General features: G+C 37.8%; 1 protein-coding gene across 6 annotated transcripts in view; it reads left to right on the top strand.

Annotated features, from left to right (window-relative positions):
* The window catches only part of UBAP2 (ubiquitin associated protein 2), a 119,256-nt gene that overhangs the window by 38,347 nt on the left and 59,512 nt on the right, over positions 1-21,397 (top strand). For 5 of the 6 annotated variants that reach the window (XM_059888979.1, XM_024995517.2, XM_024995518.2 and 2 more), the window contains 2 exons: positions 16,499-16,576; positions 19,064-19,174. In XM_059888979.1, the coding sequence (XP_059744962.1) occupies positions 16,499-16,576; positions 19,064-19,174 (189 nt within the window). Of the gene's footprint in view, positions 1-16,029; positions 16,055-16,498; positions 16,577-19,063; positions 19,175-21,397 lie in introns of those variants that run through there. The other variant, XM_024995519.2, reaches the window with a different exon arrangement.

Here is a 21,397-nt window from a genome sequence, read left to right as displayed (position 1 = left end):
GATGGCTAACAAACACATGAAAAGATGCTCAACATCACTCATTATCAGAGAAATGCAAATCAAAACCACTATGAGATACCATTTCACACCAGTCAGAATGGCTGCGATCCAAAAGTCTACAAATAATAAATGCTGGAGAGGGTGTGGAGAAAAGGGAACCCTCTTACACTGTTGGTGGGAATGCAAACTAGTACAGCCACTATGGAGAACAGTGTGGAGATTCCTTAAAAAACTGGAAATAGAACTGCCTTATGATCCAGCAATCCCACTGCTGGGCATACACACTGAGGAAACCAGAAGGGAAAGAGACACGTGTACCCCAGTGTTCATCGCAGCACTGTTTATAATAGCCAGGACATGGAAGCAACCTAGATGTCCATCAGCAGATGAATGGATAAGAAAGCTGTGGTACATATACACAATGGAGTATTACTCAGCCATTAAAAAGAATACATTTGAATCAGTTCTAATGAGGTGGATGAAACTGGAGCCTATTATACAGAGTGAAGTAAGCCAGAAGGAAAAACACCAATACAGTATACTAATGCATATATATGGAATTTAGAAAGATGGTAACGATAACCCTGTATATGAGACAGCAAAAGAGACACTGATGTATAGAACAGATTTATGGACTCTGTGGGAGAGGGAGAGGGTGGGAAGATTTGGGAGAATGGCATTGAAACATGTGAAATGTCATGTATGAAACGAGATGCCAGTCCAGGTTCAATGCACGATGCTGGATGCTTGGGGCTCGTGCAGTGGGACGACCCAGAGGGATGGTATGGGGAGGGAGGAGGGAGGAGGGTTCAGGATGGAAAAAATAAAAAATAAAAAAATAAATAAAAGAAAAATTGCTTGGAGAGTTAGAGAAACATTTTGAGAGTGGTACATATAATTTCTGAATATCCTTCTTCTGGATTTCTCCCAGATTTTAACATTTTTGCCATGTTTGCTAATTTATCCTGTTCTCTCTCCTTCTACAAAGGAGAACCTACACACAACTTTTCCTTCAAACTTTTTGAGAATAAATTGCAGATATGGTGCGTCTCTACCCCTAAATATTGCAGTATGTAATTTTTAAAAAAGTGAAGTGAAGTCATTCAGTCTTGTCCGACTCTTTACGACCCCATGGACTGTAGCCCACGAGGCTCCTCCGTCCATGGAATTTTCCAGGCAAGAGCACTGGAGTGGGTTGCCATTTCCTTCTCCAGGGGATCTTCCTGACCCAGGGATCAAACCTGGGTCTCCTGCATTGCAGGCAGACACTTTACCATCTGAGCCACCAGGGAAGCCCTCGTTTTTTTTTTTTTTTTTTAAAACAAGGATCTTATTTTATGTAGACACAAAACAATTATCAAAAATCAGAAAATCAGCTCATCTAATGTAACCTGTACATTGTATTCATATTTCCCCAATTGTCCCAATAGTGTCCTTTTTAGCTAATTAAGTCCTTGATCATACATTGTATTTAGGTGTCAGTTCTCTTTAGTCTTTCTTTTTTGAAATATCATTTATTTATTTGGCTGCTATGGGTCTTAGTTGTGGTACATGAGATCTAGTTCCCCGACCAGGGCGTAGACCCAGCCGCCTGCATTGGGAGCACGGAGTCTTAGCCACTGGACCACCAGGGAAGTCCCTCTTTAGTCTCTTTTAATGTAGGACTTCCTCTGTTTCATGACACTGATGTATTTGAAGAATACGTGCCATTTATTTTATAGAATGTCTTCCAGTTTTAGTTTGTCTGATACTTTTTCATGATTAAAGGGAGTTTATGCATTTTTGGTAGAAGTACCACAGAAATGATGATCTGTACTTAATGTATCATATATGATGTATAGAACATAGGTTTGTCTTATAAACTGGTAATTTTGTCACTTGATTATCTACTATCATGTGAGGAGATAGAAAAACACTCTAGTTTTAAAAAATGTAAAATGGAGTGTGATAATGTTAAACTTAAAAAATTTATTTTATGAGGAAAAATGGGCTTATTTGGGAATAGTAGAGAATTGCAATTCAGAATAAGCAAGCCATTGCAGAAACCATAGTCAAGTCTCAGAAACAGAGGAACCTTATTTTATAGAGAAAAATGAGGAAGTTGGAAGGGGTTGTTGTGAACAAAAGTCCATTAGAGAAAAGTGAGGTATAGGGTAATAAGAGTTTCTCATTAACTGAGTTGCTGAAATAGTTGATTTCTTATAGGGATGCAATGTACATCTTTTCCCATTGGGGCCTACCTGCCATGTTAGTTTTTCCTGTAATTGACCTTTAGTGGTACAGCTGAGAGTTTCCCCTTCTGGTCTCCTGATTACATTTTAGTGAATTTTCCCTTTATTAATTTCACAATATTTACTTTACAGAATGCTTGGAAGGAATTAGAAATTATTTAAGTTCTATTCAGGAAATGGTAGCTTTTACTATTATTGTGTATTCTGCATATGTTATGAAGTGATTATAATAATAATTGAAATTTTAATGAAAAAGGCCTGGTTACTGAAGGAACCCAGTATTTTGCTTATAACGCAACTGTTAAAACATTTAAGCAAAAAGAATAGTTCTTAATTGTTGTTCAGTCGCTAAGTCATGCCCGACCGTTTACCACCCCATGGACTGCAGCACACCAGGCCTCCTTGTCCCTCACTATCTCACAGAGTTTGCTCAAGTTCATGTCCATTGAATCGGTGATGCCATCCAACCTTCTCATCCTCTGTTGCCCTCTTCTCCTTTTGCCTTCAGTCTTTCCCAGTATCAGAGTCTTTTCCAGTGGCCAAAGTATTGGAGCTTCAGCATCAGTCCTTCCAGTGAATATTCAGGGTTGATTTCCTTTAGGATTGACTGGTTTTATCTTGCTGTCCAAGGGATTCTCAAGAGTCTTCTCTAGCACCACAGTTTGAAAGTGTTAATTCTTTGGTGTTCAGCCTTCTTTATGGTCCAACTCTCACATCTGTACGTGACTACTGGAAAGACCATAGTTTTGAATATACAGACCTTGTTGGTAAAGTGATATCTTTGCTTTACATTGTCTAGGTTAGTCATAGCTTTCCTTCCAAGAAGCAAACATCTTCTAAGTAATTAATTATAACTAACAATACTTACCTTTAGATGGTAGGCATAAGGCTGTTTTATAAAACAAAATCTGACTTCATTGTATTTTCCAAATCAACTAGGTGACAGATCCAGCCCAAAACTTTTGGCTGCACTAGGAAAGCTGTGAACACATTGTTCATTGTGAAAGTAGCTTTAGCTCATTATGAGCCAAGTGAATGGAAGAGAAATCCAGAGGTAGAGAGTTAGTAATGCTGTTTTTCTTGGCAAGACTTTTATTTTGCCACTCAACAGTTGTGTGGTGGATTTCACTAATGTTTGTTGTAGGGGAGGGTGTGTAACCTTGTTAACTTACCCCTTGATTCTGCTTTTGCCCTCTGATTTCAGAAGCTGAACAGATCTCTTGACACATTCTAGAGCTCAGCCTGGCAACTTGCCTATCATACTCTTAATTTGGTGCTTTGGTTATTGAATATTTAAAGTAATTTTCTCTTGACTAGGGTAGTCAGCAAAGGAAAAGAATATTTAAGGTTCTGATTTAAAATGCTTTATGTTTCATCAATATGCTGTGCTAGTGTTGCAATACTGGACTCCTGTTAAGTGCATCAGCTGTGTTGTGTCTAGATGGTCCATAATCTTAGGGATAAAATGATGATACCACTGAAGAGAAGTACAAAGAATATTTTAGTCATAGTATTTAAGCTGAAAAAGCTGAGTCTGAATAAATTAGTGATTAGTATTTACCTTACATATGGTACTGAAGAATGATTTTATGGTTAGAAATGTATGGATGCAAAAATATCAAAATGAAAATAAGGAAATATATAGAAGCCCTAGACTATTGCCTGCAGCAAAAGCTTATAGTCTTTAGTGAAAGTTCATCAACTTGAGTTTTTCTTACTAATATTTTATAAGATATTTTAATAGAGGAGCGTTCTTTGTAACTTGTGTATATTAAGGAAGCACAGACAATTCTCTAGCAATTTTTAAGTTTAAATATTGCTGCCTTTAGAGGTATTATTGTGGCTATTTCCCTCCCTGCCCTATTTTAATTGATCCCACATCCCTTTTCAGAAAGATACTATAGCCAGAGTCCCTGTCCTTGGTGTATCATATACTCTGTAAAATTGTTGTATGCCGTATTTTCTCTGTGAAATGTCTTGAACTAGGCATATTCTGCTAATGAACATCATACAGTGAGTGAATTTTTCCATCTGGTCTGTGGTTCACTTTCTTGGATATTTCCCCCCATTTATTGTGTGTGTGTGTGTTTATTTTTTAATTGAAGTCTAGTTGATGTACAACATTGTTTCAAGTATACAGCGGAGTGACTCAGTTATATGTATGTATTTCAGATTATTTACCATTATAGTTATTAAAAGATACTGAATACAGATCCCTTTGTTATTTAGTAATTCCTTGTACCTTAACTATATTTTGTATAGTAGTTTGTATCATTAATCCCATAGTCCTAATCTATCCTGCCTCCACGTCCTTTCCCCTTTTTAACGGTCACTTTTGTTTTCTATGTCTGTGGGTCTTGTTTCTGTTTTGTATATACGTTCATTGGTATTATTTATTAGATTTCATATATAAGTGATATTGAATAGTACTTGTCTTTCTCTGTCTGATTTCATTTATATTTTTAATTTTAGCTCCTGTTTAACATCTGTTTTTCCCCCTTCTTTTCCTTGGTCTTTTATTTTTTACCTTCTTCCAGGCCTTCTTTTCTGGTCTGCTGAAATTCCCCCCTGCTAATATTTTATTATGAAAATGTTCAAATATAAAGAGAAGGTGAAAGACTTGTACAGCCAACACCCATAAGTTCACAATTACCTTTAAAAAAATCGTTTATGTATTTATTTGTCTACCCTGGGTCTTCGTTGGTGTTCTGGGCTTTCTCTAGTTAGAGAGAGCTGGGAGCTACTCTCTAGTCGTGGTGTGCAGGCTTCTCATTGTGGTGGCTTCTCACTGTTGCAGAGCACAGGCTCTAGGGAGTGCAGGCTCCATAGTTGTGGTGCATGGGTTTAGTTGCCTTGCGACATGTGGAATCTTCCTGGATCAGGAATCAAACCGGTGTTGCCTGCATTGGCAGGTGGATCTAACCACACACCACCCAGACAGCCCCCTCACAATTACCTTTTTGCTCTATTTGTTTTTATCACATTAGACTAGCTATCCATCATGTTATCTTATTTTTTTATGCATTTCAAATACATTTATATGATATACCCCTGGACACACTTGCTTATGTGTCATAAACTAGAGCTTAATATTTGTCTAGGTTTCTCTTTTTTTTTTTTTTTTAGGTGAAATTTACATACAGGTGCATTTAAATGTATCAGATCACTTAAATATATTTTAAAATATATTTTTTGTATACATTTTGAGTAACCCAGTCTCCTATCAAGATACAGAACATCACCTTCATCCCAGAAAGTTGTGCTCATTTTATTTTCTTGGTATAGACACCTGCTTTAGGGTTCTGGTGATTTTATGTACTATTGACTGCTTTCCACTTTGCCCTCCATTCTCGTTTCTCTCATTCTGTGTGCCTCTTTTCATTGGATTCTCACAGGTTTCTTAGGACGAATGTAGGCAGAGTTCTCCCAGATCTTGCACTTGTTGTGGTCACTTTTCTCAGACTGCAAGTACAAAGTGATAAAAGAAACGTCTTTTACATCCCTTCCTTCTCTTGGCCACACTAGCCTGGACTCTCATGACTGCTTTCTTAGACTGTTCAAATAGCTTCTTCCCTAGTTGGGAGGCAGCATGATTTTTAACACTGGATACCCCACACCTCTGGTAGTTAGGAGGCCTGTGCCAGTAACACCCAGCATAAAGCATGAGTAAATTACATACGGGTGCAGTATGGAGTTGAACTGGATTACTACCTCTGAGGTCTTCCTAGCCATAAAACAGAAGATGTACTTTGTGATTTATTAATTTTTATAATAGAAACTTTTGGATCTTATAGGAAGATAATTCTTCATTGATGAACAGTTTCATGATGGTTATTTACCAAACTACTGTAGGCCCTATACTGTATAATACTTGTACTATGTTTTTCTCAAGTTTGGGCATTTTCCTGAGAGAGAGAGATTGAGTGAGTGTATGTGTGTGCATGTGTGTGTTGGCATTTTAGCCATAAGAATTTAGTTCATGCATATATTCTACTTTCCTCACTTAATTGTTGAAAGACTTTGTCTGTTTAGACCCTCCAGTACAAATGGCTGGAACAAACATCCTTATTTTGTTCTTGATGTTAGGAGGAAAGCTTTCAGTTGTCTTTCACCAGTAAGTAGATTGTTAAAGTTGTTGGTTTAAGTTAAAGTTGTTATTAAGTTGAGGAAGTTCCCTTCTATTTCTGATTTGTTGGAGTTTGTTTATCTTAAAGGGGTTCAGTTCAGTTCAGTTCATTTCAGTCACTCAGTCGTGTTTGACTCTTTGCGACCCCATGAACCACAGCATGCCAGGCTTCCCTGTCCATCACCAACTCCTGGAGCCTACCCAAACTGGTGTCCATTGAGTCGGTGTTGCCGTCGAACCATGTCATCCTCTGTTATCCCCTTCTCCTCCTGCCCTCAATCTTTCCCAGCATCAGGGTCTTTTCAAATGAATCAGCTCTTCACAGCAGGTGGCCAAAGTATTGGAGTTTCAGCTTCAACATCAGTCCTTCCAATGAACACCCAGGACTGATCTCCTTTAGGATGGACTGGTTGGATGTCCTTGCAGTCCAAGGGACTCTCAAGAGTATTCTCCAACACCACAGTTCAAAAGCATCAGTTCTTCTGCGCTCAGCTTTCTTTATAATCCAGCTCTCACATCCATACATGACTACTGGAAAAACCATAGCTTTGACTAGATGGACCTTTGTTGGCAAAGTAATGTCTCTGCTTTTTAATGTGCTGTCTTGGTTGGTCATAACTTTCCTTCCAAGGAGTAAGTGTCTTTTAATTTCATGGCTGCAGTCACCATCTGCAGTGATCTTTGGAGCCCATAAAAATAAAGTCAGCCACTGTTTCCCCATTTATCTGCCATGAAGTGACGGGACTGGATGCCATGATCTTAGTTTTCTGAGTGTTGAGCTTTAAGCCTGAAGGGGTGCTGGATCTTATTAAATTCTTTTTCTGTGTCTACTGAAATAATCATGTTTTGTCTGTTATTCTCTTAATATGATATATTACGTTAAGATGTTAAACAACCTTGCATTCTTGAGGTAAACTTAACTTGGTCACAGTATATATTCTTTTTTGTGTGTTGCTGGTATGCTAGGGTTTGCTATGATTTTGTGGGGGGATATTTTTCTGTAGTTTTGTTTTCTTGTGATGTCTTTGCTTTTGATATCAGGGTAATACTGGCCTTATAGAATGCATTAGGATGGTTCCCTTCTCTGTGTTTTGGAAAAGTTTGTGAAAATTGATGATTGGTGTTCATTCATTGTTTGATAGGATTTACCAGTGAAGTCATCTGGGCCTGAGTTTCTCTGTGGGAGCTTCTTTTTGACTAATTCAATCACTGTTACAGATTTTCAGTCTTTCTTAAGTCAGTTTCAGGAGTTTGTGTCTTTTTAGGAATTTGCCTTTTAGACAGAATTGTTGACTTCTGTCTAGGTTATTCAGCTAGATGGCATAAACTTGGACATGGTTATTTTCTTATAATCCTTTTAATTCTTCTGAAGTTTGTAGTGATGTTTCTCATTTCATTCCTAATTTTAATATTTGAGACTTCTGTCTTTTTTCTTGGTTGTTCTAGCTAAGAGGTTTATAATTTTAAGATTTGAAAGAAAAAAGTTGGAAAATGATAGAGGTCTCTACATTTACCCAGCTTCCCTTAATCCTAGCATTTTATATTAAGTATTGGCAAAGTTTTTCCAGAAAGGCCAGATGACAAATACTTTGCGGTCTACAGGCCACACACAGTCTCTGTTGCATGTTCTTCCTTTGGTTTTGTTGTATTACAACATTTTTAAAATGCTGAAAACCTTTCTTAGCTGGCACACCATACAAAATCAGATCTTAGACTATAGGTTACTGATTTCTGTCCTATGTAATTATTTGTCAAGAGGAAGAGAACATTGGCACAATATTATTAAATAAATACAGACTTTATTTGGACTTCTCTATAGTTTTTCCACTAAGGTCTCTTTTCTGTTCCAGGATCCGATCCAATTTGTTGTCATGTCTCCTTAGTCTCTTCTGATCTGCAGCAGTTTTTCATGACCGTTTACGCATTTGAAGAGTATATTGATACATTTTTAAAATAATTACTTGGTTACCTATCCTCCAAAAGTGAATACTTAATATTAAAAATATTATGAACTTATGAGTTTTACCATTTAAAGGGTTTTAGTTATTCCTAGTTGTTTTTTTCCCTTAAAGTTGAAATTATCCCATCTTTATCCAGGTCTCTTGAAATTGGATCCTGAGGACTTTTTGACTTGGTTTTAGTAATCTTTGATAGTTTCTTCATAAACTGGCATACAAATTACTCCAGACTTCTCTTGTATAATTTCTGCTGCATACCTTGATCAGACATTGCACTAGGGTATCCTGGCGTCTTTTAGTGGAAATCGCACTTAGAGACCTCCATCCGGTAACGGATTTGGGTTTGTCATTGTTTATAGGTCTCTCCAGTGGACAGATTGAAAAGTGAAAATGCCTCATGAGTTAATAATGCTGATAGCTCAAATTCAGGACTACAGAATTTTCATTTTCATTTTTTATATAGCATTTTCATTACTTCTACACTGAGAATCCTGGTTTCTTCAGAACCCAGGGGTTGGCATAATTTGAATATCCCCAAATTACTCGTTTGCTTTATCTCACATTATGTGTATGCTGCTGCTGCTGCTAAGTTGCCTCAGTCGTGTCCAACTCTGTGCGACCCCATAGACGTCAGCCCACCAGGCTCCCCTGTCCCTGGGATTCTCCAGGCAAGAACACTGGAGTGGGTTGCCATTTCCTTCTCCAATGCATGAAAGTGAAAAGTGAAAGTGAAGTCGCTCAGTCAGGTCCGACTCTTAGCCACCCCATGGACTGCAGCCCACCAGGCTCCTCCATCCATGGGATTTTTCAGGCAAGAGTACTGGAGTGGGGTGCCATTGCCTTCTCCGATTATGTGTATATACAGCCTTTAAAACAGCCTTTAAAATAACAGTGCTAAAACTACTACCATGTCTTCCCCATTTTACACCATCTCTCCTGTGCCCAGTGCTATTTTTATTTATACACAGTTTTCAACTTAGGGAACTTGTCCTTTTTCATTCCAGGGGCCTCCATAAACATTACCTTGTTTTTATGTAATATCTTGGTCATTGGCATCAGATTTCAACATACTGAATATAAATGTTTACATTCTTTGCTGGAGCAACAATGTGTGTATCAGTTCTGATTCTGTAAAAAAATTTTTTTGAATTTAGAATTTTCAGCTTTACCTTGAAGTCAGTTGATAGAAGAAATGTCTAATTGAATAGTTTCTTCAGATGTGAAATTTCAGTGAAACTGCTTAGCTTATTTGCTTCAGCTCCTTCTGTTGTAGCAGCTTTTAAATTAACAGCATTAATTTGCAGGATAATCACACTTGTACATCTGAGTGCCTTGGTTTTTATTAGTATTGGTGAAAACTATTCAACAACTAAGAGGCACTCTGTGTATAGACCTGGGAAATAAGTGTCTCCAGTTCTTGAACACAACAGGGGTCTCATAGCCACACTTGTTTTTGCCATTTGCTGTCTCATAATGTGACTCCTAATGCGGAGCCATTGTCAGCTGTCATTCTGTTATTTCTTGACACGGCCAACGTTTATGGTTATCTTGAATAGTCACTCTGCTAGACTTCAGTAATTTGTCATCTGCTCTCTTTTACGAGGGTCACTACATGGTTTTTCGCTATGACAGCCTTATTAACAGCCTTGAAAGCATATTTTACTTGATAGAGGTAGCCCTCAAGTGAAAAAATTGATGTGACTGCTAACGCCAGCACAAAGGACAGATTGGTGCACTCACTGTTTCAGGGTACAGCCTTTGGTATTCATGGCACCTGAATCAGCCGATAAGCTCCATCTGGAACTTGTGGGAGTCCCCTTCTATCCCTCTTCAAATAGTATCCTATACCTACATGCCCTGTTCATGTGCCAGTTAGTTGTATACTGTACTTTCTCCATTTGAGACATCATTTAGTTTTACTTCTACAATAAATATTGTGACTGTTAAGCATGTACTTAGGTCAGTATCTCTAGTCATTTATATTATTTATCTGAAGCCAATGCTGTTGTTGATTCCCCAGGAAAGGCTCATGGGAATAATCATTCCAGTGTTCTATGGTGCTGGTAATTATTTATGCCCTTTAAAGTCATTTTTTTTGGCTATACATGTTTGGCTCTTACTTCCTCTACTTGAGTATCTTAAAATGTTTATTTTCTTTTTGCATTAAAGCATTGCTTTTGACAAGTTTATTGATAACTCTGATTTCTTTCCCTTAGAAGTCTTATTATTTCTGCCTACATACACATGGATATTTTTGTTTTAAAGTCCAGCTATTTTACTAGAAAATATCCTAGTGTGGATTGTTATGCATTGATATTCTTAAGTATGGTGTGTTTTTCTTCAAAAATTTAAACATTATTCTATTTGCTTTCCACACATTTTTCTTGAATTTTAGTTTTAAATCTTTGTACTGTTCCTTTTCTGTCCTTGTCATCTTCAGAGACTTGTATTCTCCACAGATTGAGGTTGGGTTGTCTTTTGCCTGCATTCAACATTTGACACTTTCTTTTCTCCCATTCCTTTATCTTTTTCCTTTTTTAAATTTAGTTTTTACTTTTAAGTATTTTTCCTCTTTTGTCTTTTATTTCTCTTATAGCATTAGTTGTTAAGTTTATTTTTGTGTTCTTTTCAGTTTAGTTTTTACTTTCATTTCTAAATTAGAAAAATGTAGACATAAAATGTTATTCTTTTATGTTTTTATCTTTTTCTTCATGCTCAGTCTTTTAGTACATACTGAAACAGAAGATAGCTGTTTTACTTTTTTCCCTAGGCACCTTTTTGGTGTACTGTCATTGGTTATGGGGGATATTACCTTGCTTATTCTTTTTCTCTTATACTAACTTTGTATTGGGTTTGACCTTTATTTTTAGATAGCTCATTTTTATGTGAACTGAGTCTTGAACTTCTACATGGCATCATGATTCAGAGTGGCTTTTCTCATGTCAGTGTTTCCTCTTTACCTATGTAGTTATGTTGGCTTGCTTTCTGAGATTTCCTGGCTTTGTTCTGTTCCCCCAGTGTGGACTTTTTTTTGAATTTTCTGTATATGTGGCCCAATTTTGACTCTACTTCCAGTATTTTCTCTCAATGGAACTTTAGCTGGTCAGTTCAGTTCAATTCAGTTGCTCAGTCGTGTTGCTCTTTGCAACCCCATGAACTGCAGCACTCCAGGCCTCCCTGTCCATCACCAACTCCTGGAGCCTACCCAAACTCATGTCCATTGAGTTGGTGATGCCATCCAACCATCTCATCCTCTGTCGTCCCCTTCTCCTCCTGCCTTCAATCTTTCCCAGCCCCAGGGTCTTTTCAAATGAGTCAGCTCTTCGCATCAGGTGGCCAAAGTATTGGAGTTTCAGCTTCAACATCAGTCCTTCCAATGAACACCCAGGACTGATCTCCTTTAGGATGGACTGGTTGGATGTCCTTGCAGTCCAAGGGACTCTCAAGAGTATTCTCCAACACCACAGTTCAAAAGCATCAATTCTTCGGCGCTCAGCCTTCTTCACAGTCCAACTCTCACATCCATACATGACCACTGGAAAAACCATAGCTTTGACTAGATGGACCTTTGTTTGCAAAGTAATGTCTCTGCTTTTTAATATGCTGTCTAGGTTGGTCATAACTTTCCTTCCAAGGAGTAAGCGTCTTTTAATTTCATGGCTGCTGGTCAGTTTCAGTAGTTTATGATGGTACTACTCCTGCCTATTTCAACCTTTCTGCAATTCTGTAACTTAGTTTGCTATTGGAGTTGTCAAAACCCTATAGTACCAGGTGCTGTGCACAAATTGGCCAACCTTACTTTCAAGTAAATGCCACTTGGCTACATGGGGTTTCCTGTTCTTCGACTAGTCAGACACCCCAGTGCTGGCCTCTGCCACAGTTAATTCCATGCAGATGTTGTAACTGTTGTTTTTTTTCTTGTCATGTTTGTATTTTGAGGTTTGTAAGAGATACCTTGCCACCTAGTTTTATGTTGTTGTTATCCCTGGGATTTAAAAAAAAATATATTTATTTATTTGGCTGTACTGGGGCTTAATTGAGACACAAGGGATCTTTTAGTTGTGGCATACAAATTATTAGTTGTTGCATTTGAGATCTTGTTCCCTGACCAGGGATCAAGCCTGGGCGCCCTGCATTGAGAGCACAGAGTCTTAGCCACTGGACCACCAGAGAAGTCCTGTCCCTGGGATTTTAGTTTTGCTGTAAAGTTAGAACAAAGATGTTTCTTTGTGCAGACACAGTTTCACTATCAAATTTCATAAATTTATCATTGCTGCAGTGTTCTCTACAGTTAATATTCCAATTTTGTCAATGTGGAACTTTCATTTATTCCAATAAAGTCATTTACTCCAATAATGTCTTTTATATCATGTTTCTTTCCAGTACAAAATCATTATATCCTATTTGCTTGACAAGTCATTAATTTGGAACCGTTCTCAGCCTTTCTTGGTCTTCTGAAATAATAGCAATTTTGAAGAATGCCAGTTATTATAAAAAATGTTCAGTTTGAATTTGTTTGGTGTTTCCTTATGAGTAGATTTAGGTTATAGATGTCTATTTGGAATGCTGTTTAACTCACATGGAGTATTTCTGAGTCCCATGTGTAGCACCACATGATGTTTCTGCCCTCACTGGGGATGTTAATTTTGATCACTCAGTCAAGGTTTTGCCCATTTCCCTTATTGTTATGATGTCTTTGCCAACAACTAAGAAATAATCTTTCTGGAGACACTTTGAGACCCTGTGTAAATAACCTCTTCCTCATTGAACTTTCCCCTTTAGAATGAGCATTCGTTGATGATTCTTATTTGAATTAATTTTTCCTGTGGTGGTTGCAAAATGAAGATGTTTCAGCTCTCCTACACTCTTGTTTCATAGTCTTTTTTATCATATTAGTAAGTTTATTTTTTTAAAGATTACTCTTACTAATGATCTACAAAGTAAAATGAAACCAAATAGAGATCATCTTTATTTTCAATTGGTTAAATTTGCATTTTTTAAAAACTGAATTTTGAGAAAGCAGACCCTTTACACTGTTAATTATAAATTTTTGCAGCCTTTGTGAGGAGCATTTTTGAGCAGATGTATGAAACTTCTTTTAACGTTTTTCTAGATAGTAGTTTGACCCATCTTTGTATGTATTCTAAGGAAGCTATCCTGGATATATATATATATAGAAGATTAAGTGTAATAATGACTCCTGTAGTGTTTAGATTGTAATGAAAGTTTATAGAGTAAAATGCAAGACCTATCTAGTAGATTTTTATGCAGCCAATAAACATAATACAGGTGTTTACAGTCGATAATGTGACCCTACAAAGTAGTAATGGTTAATATTTTGCTTTTGATATCAGAGAAAATTATGTAAGTGCCAAGTAAGTAGTTTTTGGTATTAGGTAGTTACCTTATGAGTCACTGTGATTTTCTTGTGGGCTGTGTGTAAGTTTTGTTATTTAAGGAAATTTATGTTAAGAAGCGATGAGCATTCATATGCTTGGATTGGAGCAAGGCTGAGTGAATATGAGTGAAGCATGATTTTTAGACTTGAAGTTCAGAGACTAGGAGGGCTTGGTATTAGGGAAAATGGACAGAAATTAATCATGTGGGATTTTAGCACCAAGAGCCCCAAATGTATTTTTAATTTTATTATTTATTTTTATAGAAGTATAGTTGATTTATAATGTGTTAATTGCTGCTCTACAGCAAAATGATTCATATATTTATATAGTATATATATATTTTTTATCCTAGTGGGTTTTTAAAAATTGTTTATTTTTATTTTTGACTGCACTGGGTCTTTGTTGCTGTGCTCAGGCTTTGCTCTAGTTGTAGTGAGTAGGGGCTACTCTCTGGTTGTGGTGTGTGGGCTTCTTGTTGCAGAAGCTTCTCTTGTTGAGCATGGGTTCTAGCTACATGTCACATGGGCTTAGTAGTTGTGGCTTAAGGGCTCTAGAGTGGAGGCTCAGTAGTTGTGGTGCATGGGCTTAGTTGCTCCGTGACATGTGAGATCTTCCCATACCAAGGATTGAACCTGTGTCCTCTGCATTGTGAGGCATATTCTTAACTATTGGACCACCAGGGAACCCTGTCCCAGTGGTTTACTTTGATTCATAAGTGGTTGCCACTACCCAAAACTCAGATATATAATGTGGAAGTGCCATCTTTCCAGAACTCATTTTCCCCTTTGGTTTTCCCTTTTACCTCATTTACTTATTTCATACCTTGGTTCTTTAGGCTGCAGCACTGGGACTTCTCCTTTGAGGGTGTATGTAAAGAAGGCCCTTATGTATACTGATGAGGATTGAGGTAAAATTGGCCATATGTGTAGACAGTGTTTCTGTAATGTAAACATCTTTGTGTAATGTATTAGCACTTCAGCTGAGATCACAGCAGGCATAGGTTGGGATCAAAGGATTGGCCATTTGGTTGGAGGGAACTGGCCAAAGCTATCTGGAGCTTGAATAATCAGCCACACACATGAACTGGAAAGGTCTTATGAAAAGTGTTTTTACATTGTAAAAAATACTAACATCCCCCTCATCCCCGCTTGTCAAGATTATTATGAATCTATATTTAAAGCGGGCTTCCCTGGTGGCTCAGAGGTTAAAGCATCTGCCTGCAATGTGGAGAATCCCATGGACGGAGGAGCCTGGTGGGCTACAGTCCACGGGGTCGCAAAGAATTGGACACAACTGAGCAACTTCACTTTCTTTTCTTTTCATATTAAAAGCAAAGATGAAAAGCTGTTTATTATTAGCATTTAGTGAAGCCCCCACCCCAAGCTCATTCAATAATTTAAATGATTTAACTTTAAAAATGTTTATGTTAGGAGTTAGTAGAGATTTTAGCTGGCAGTAGTAACTTTACTTAAATAAAATTACTCCAAAATAGTTTATTATTTATTTTGTCTGTGCTGGGTCTTCATTGCTGCATGGGTTTTTTCCTAGCTGTGGGGGCTACTCTCTAGTTGAGGATCACGGGCTCTAGGGTCTGTGGACTCAGTAGTTGTGGCTCCCAGGCTCTAGAGCACAGGCTCAATAGTTGTGGTTGCTCTGCTGCATGTGGAATCTTCCTGGACCAGGGATCAAACCTGTGTCTCCTGCATTGGCTGGCAGATTCTTCACAACTGAGCCACCAAGGAAGCCCTGGAATAATTTCAGATTTATTAGAATGTTGCCGAGACACCAGAGATTTCCTGTATATCCCTCATCTGGTTTTATTGTCACAATTATGGTACCTTTGCCAGAGCCAAGGAACCAGATTGGTATGTTGCTGTTAACTCACTGCACAAGAGTTACCTTTTCAGATTTTCTTTCAAGTTTTTAAAAAAATCTTTTAATTTTTGTTTATTTATTTATTTTTGTTGTATCATGAAGCTTGTGGGATCTTAGTTTCTTGACCAGGGATTGAATCCATGCCCTCGGTAGTAAAGTGCAGTGTTAACTATTGGACTGCCAGGGAATTCCCAAGAATTACTTTTTTTTTTTTTTTCTTAATGCCTTTCTAAATTTCTAATTGGCAGAAATACTACAAAAGTAAACCTCAAAAATTCAGTAACTTGGGTTTTTTTTTTTTTTTTTTTTTAGAAAAATGGTTTTGAGTGAAAAAAGCAGCTGGAAAAGAATTTTCTCTGTAGCTGACTAATTTTAGTGTTTGAAAGTTGGTTCTTTTAAAATTCTGTTAAATGAAATCGTTAAAAAAACTGTGGCTAAAAATGTAACTTAAAAGTTTTCATTTAGGTAAGTACAGAGTTCTCTTCAGAACTGGTTTTTTTGGAGTTGATAGCAAAGCTCTTTTGCTTTTTTGACCGCAAGGCTGTGTTTAAGCCTGTATTCTGGAAGTTTGCACTGCTTCCTGTTCTTCCAGTTTCTGTTATGCTGTAACTTCATCTCCTCAAGGGAAAAAAAATTCAAAAAAGAAAATTTAAATGAGTCACATGGCTAATGAAAATGAACAGGACTTTATTTAGGTCATTTGGCCAAAGGAATGGGACCTTTATGCTATTTAATTTGGTACTTATTTACTTTATGGGAACACATTATATACACTTAAGAGGTCTAAATGCAGAGTCCTTTTGTTTTTTTAGTTAATCAGTATTTCTGTAACCATAGTGATTGAGAACTTTTATCTGTTTGCACCAGGTTTTGGCATTAAATCTATAACAATTGTATTTGCTTTTCCAGGCGACAGCTGAACAGATGCGTCTTGCTCAAGTGATCTTTGATAAAAATGATTCAGAGTTTGAAGCTAAAGTTAAACAGGTATGTTTCTGGCAAAGGATACTGTTATTTTTGTAATCTATTTTACTGTGCTTTAAAAGGTAATTTCACTAGAGATTCGTATTTTAAATTACGTTTTTTGCTTAGTTGCAAATAATTGGATTTTGAACCAGTGATTAAATACCTGTGTTGGTGGCTGCTGCTGCTACAGCTGCTAAGTCACTTCAGTCGTGTCCGACTCTGTGTGACCCCATAGACGGCAGCCCACCAGGCTCCCCCGTCCCTGGGATTCTCCAGGCAAGAACACTGGAGTGGGTTGCCATTTCCTTCTCCAGTGCGTGAAAGTGAAAAGTGAAAGTGAAGTGGCTCAGTCAGGTCCCACTCTTAGCGACCCCATGGACTGCAGCCTACCAGGCTCCTCTCCTCTAAACCATGAGATTTTCCAGGCAAGAGTATTGGAGTGGGGTGCCTAGAATGAAGCAATTTTAGCAGGAGAACCTTTCTGAGTAAGTGTTACGTGTGAACAATGAGCATTTGTGAAAGCAGGCGGACATTGTATATACTTGTGCATAGAGAGTACATTTAGTATTTGACAAATTTTCAGAAAATTTTGTTTGATGTTAAGGAAGAGCTGAATTGCCTTTTCACATATTGTGATGATTGCAACCATAGATTGGAAAAGTTATTAAATTTTAGGGTGATGTCTTCATTTAGAATTTCAGTGAGATAACATTAATTTCATGCTATTCTTTTTTGATAAGAGTTTCTTTCCATCCAAGATTCTAGAAACCAAGCTATAACCCTTACCTTACCTTGGTAGACGTCTCCCAATAATCCTGTAATTCCTTTCAATAATTCCTTATAAGTCCCTTGGTGAACCTTTTACTCTGTTCTTACCTAAGTTGCTGTCATCAGACTTAAAGTGATATTTTTGGAAAGCCATAGAAAGGATTTCTTAAAAAGTCATAGAACCCATTCACTGGAGTGAGGTTTATGAATTACTTGAGACATGCTTCTACATATTTATCTGAAGAGCATGGCAGAGACACAAACAAGAGCACTGGTACAGTTCAGAGCTTTAAGTTTTAACGATGGTTCTCTCTTTTACTAATCCAGTCACTGGGGGAATTTCAACAGTAACTGTGTGTCTTAATAACTGCATGTGATGGGTGTTGGGCCACTATAGATTCTTGATAAAACTCTAACCTCATTAGTAGACATCCAAAGACTGAAGCAATGGAAAGCTATAGAGTGTATACAGCCTTGCTGGGTAACACAGGAAGGAAATCAGGTGGAATGGGGTGGTGTAAAGAGCTGTATTTAGATCAGGAGACCTACCTTTTTGATAGGCTAATTGTTTTATGACCACAGAGAAATCATTTCAGATATTGGGGTCAAAGTATTTTGAAATGCAGCTGATATTGGTGCATATTGAAATAGTTAATGTAGTTAAACAAACAGATATTTAGATCGTACATTTGCTCACTAATAATTGAGAAACCTATATTGTGCCTAATCTGTGGTTGTTCCTTGTGTTAAACATATTAAATAGCTTAATATCTCTTGTAGGGAGTCCATCAAGGAGATTTATTTAATTTCAAACAATAGTACCCTAGATAGCTGCCAAATTCTAATTGTGAGACCTTAGAGTATTATAGGGCTTCTCTGGTGGCTCAGGCAGTAAAGAATCCATCTGCAATGCAGGAGAATTGGGTTCGATCTCTGGGTTGGGAAGATCCCCTGGAGAAGGGCATGGCAACACTCCAGTATTCTTGCCTGGAGAATTCTATGGACAGAGGAGCCTGGTAGGCTCAGTCCAGGGGGTTGCAAAGAGTCGGACACGACTGAGTGACTTTCACTAAAGTGTTATAAATTATTTTGTATGTGGAATGTTCTAAACCAAGCAGTGATAGCCCATGTAGGGAATGTTGTCAGAGACTGCTAGACTATTGTACAATGCAAGCAGTTGGACTGGATGTTTGGCAGTTGTGGCCATATACTCATACTTGGTCTTTGGGAGGGCTTCTCTGATGGCTTATACTGCAAAGATTCTGCCAGCAGTGTGGGAAACCCAGGTTCGATCCCTGGGTCAGGAAGATCCCCTGGAGAAGGAAACAGCGACCCACTCCAGTATTTTTTGAAGTATATATAGTCCCGCTTAACATTTGAGCAGTTTAGAAACTTGGGAATCCCAGGCCTGTGAACTAGTTTGAGCAGTCATAAAACTGATCCTGAATGTTCTGAGAATGTTGGTATGTATGTATGTATATGCTGCTGATTAAGAATCTGATGCTTGGTCAGCTTGGAGGAAGGTTGATTTGTAGCTTGACTTTGCCAGTTTTGGTGGAAAGACATGGAGTCACCAAAAAAGCAGGTAAACCTGATATTAGATTGTACACTCGGAGTCTGGAAGAGGCCATCTTCATATGGAAGGATTGCATAATCTTTGTCTTTATATAGTAGAATCTTAAAATTAATATCAAGTGCCAATTTTGGGTTCCCCTAATCATTTTCTTATAATTTCAACAGCTTATGGAGGTGACAGGAAAAAATCAGGATGAATGCATAGTGGCTCTCCATGACTGTAATGGAGATGTCAACAAAGCTATCAACGTATTGCTGGAGGGGAATTCAGACACTGTAAGTATTATTAATTGATTTGCATTGCTAAACTTTGTCTCTAGTTTCATATTGCATTTTCAGCTTTACCTTACTTGGTGGAGGTAGAGGGAATTATGGGTGCCATTCCATATATATTTTAGAACCAGAAAGAACACTAACGAGAAATGTCTGTTTGTTATATACGTATGGTTTCTTCATGACGTTGTAGAATCTGAAGACTCTAAAGAGAACTTGGTCATCTAGTCCGGCCTTACACAGTTGCCAAAATTCTCTGAGCCTGTGGACATTTCACTACCTGAAAAACTTCTGGCTCCACTGCTTATGTTCCTTCATCTCAATCATCACCTCTCTCTACTCCTTATATCTCTAGGTTAACAGAAAATCAGGATTTGCTGTTATATCTATTTGCTTATGTGTCGACACTTTTTCATGACAGCCTGACAGCTATATAAAATAAGAAAAAAAAATTTTTTTAAGCTTTGTAAAGTTTGAGGAATGCACATGGCACACTAAAGCTCCTCCCTTTGTATTTTAGAAAGGGTGCTGCTAAAGCCACACCAGAAGCAGGTGTCAGTTCTGATCTTTTGATTTCTAAATAGAAATTACACAGTATTTCATTTGTATTTTTTCATTGAGGAAATAAATTTCAGAGCAGATTAAAACAGTCATTCACCTAAGTGGAGTATAAAGATGAGCACATCAAAAAGTGCCTTCCTTATTGTTTAGGTTTAATCAGGTTCTCATTTTTACAGGTAGACTTTGTTAGGCATAGGCTGTATTAAAATGAACTACTGTGACAAGCTCAAAACTGAAATGAGTATCTTTTTATTTAATAGGAAAGCAGGTGGAATGAAATTTATAATTATAAACATCAGATAATTGGGAAAATACTTCATTATTTGAGTATAGCAGTATCTGGCTAAAATTCTGTGCAAGATAACACTGGTCCAACATGATAAAACTACCAAATACGTCAGTTTGTCAGGAAAATGCATGATGTTAAGTGAGGAAATCAAATTTTGAAGAGTTCTTATTTGCTAACACTTAGGCATGTATTTGGAGAAGGCAATGGCACCCCACTCCAGTACTCTTGCCTGGAGAATCCCATGGACGGAGGAGCCTGGTAGGCTGCAGTCCATGGGGTCGCTAAGAGTTGGACCTGACTGACCGACTTCACTTTCACTTTTCACTTTCATGCATTGGAGAAGGAAATGGCAACCCACTCCAGTGTTCTTGCCTGGAGAATCCCAGGGAGGGCGGAGCCTGGTGGGCTGCTGTCTATGGGGTCGCACAGAGTCGGACACGACTGAAGCAACTTAGCAGCAGCAGCAACAGCAGTAGCAGGCATGTATTTCGGGATTTTATAACATATGGGGAATGGTTGGCCCATTGCTAATGAATGCAGTGTAGAATGGGTCTCATTTTTTAAAATGACCTGAAGGACTGAATTGCTCTTATTTATTTATTTTTTTCAAAAAAAAAGCACTGAATAAATGAAATATTTCCAGATTGTTAATTTGAGGGGCCTGTTTTCTTTTATATGGTAGAGATAGGCCTGGATGCTGTTTTCTCTTGCCTTTCCTTTAGCTCCCACAGATTCATCATTCATTTTCTGTGGTGGCTGGGTTAATCTTTTAAGTCTTAAATGAACATCCAGTTCTATCTCAATAAAGAGTTTCAACTTTCCTTTTCTCATTTGGAACTGAACTCAAAGGAGGTGGTTCTGGGCTGAAAGTTATAAAAGTCTCTTTGATTACCTCTAGAACTTAGAAATCACACAGTTGGGGGGTAGATCTGCCATGTTGTTTTCTTAAAAGATTGGAAGCTTGCGAATTAGGGCCTGAACACAGACACGACAAAAGACCTTTGCCTGTTTGGAGGTGAGAGGGCTATAGGGGAAATGGAGAGGCAGAGGGAAAGTCCTTTTGAAACCCTGGTTTGTTTAGGATCATTCTGTGGTCCATCCTTCATCCTGTTTGCCTTGTTCTTACTTTGTTGTCTGCAGCAGCCATGGGTAACCAGCTGTAAGGAGTATCTTCCCCTGCCTGTGGTAGATTATTTGGAGTGGGCAGTTAGAGAATGTGAACATAGTAGGCTTGATTGGTAGGAGCAGGAACTGTTCAAAATAAACTGTGAAAGCAAACAAATCTTATCCTATTGGCTAATCTTGTTCTGTAACAAGGCCTTCTGAAAGAAAATGGTTACTTTGAAAAAATAGTGGAATTGTCTTCACTATTTGTA

Source organism: Bos taurus, chromosome 8 (genome assembly GCF_002263795.3).
Source record: "Bos taurus isolate L1 Dominette 01449 registration number 42190680 breed Hereford chromosome 8, ARS-UCD2.0, whole genome shotgun sequence".
NCBI lineage: Eukaryota > Metazoa > Chordata > Mammalia > Artiodactyla > Bovidae > Bos > Bos taurus.
Note: the sequence above shows the minus strand (reverse complement) of the source record. Positions and strands in the feature narration are given on the sequence as shown.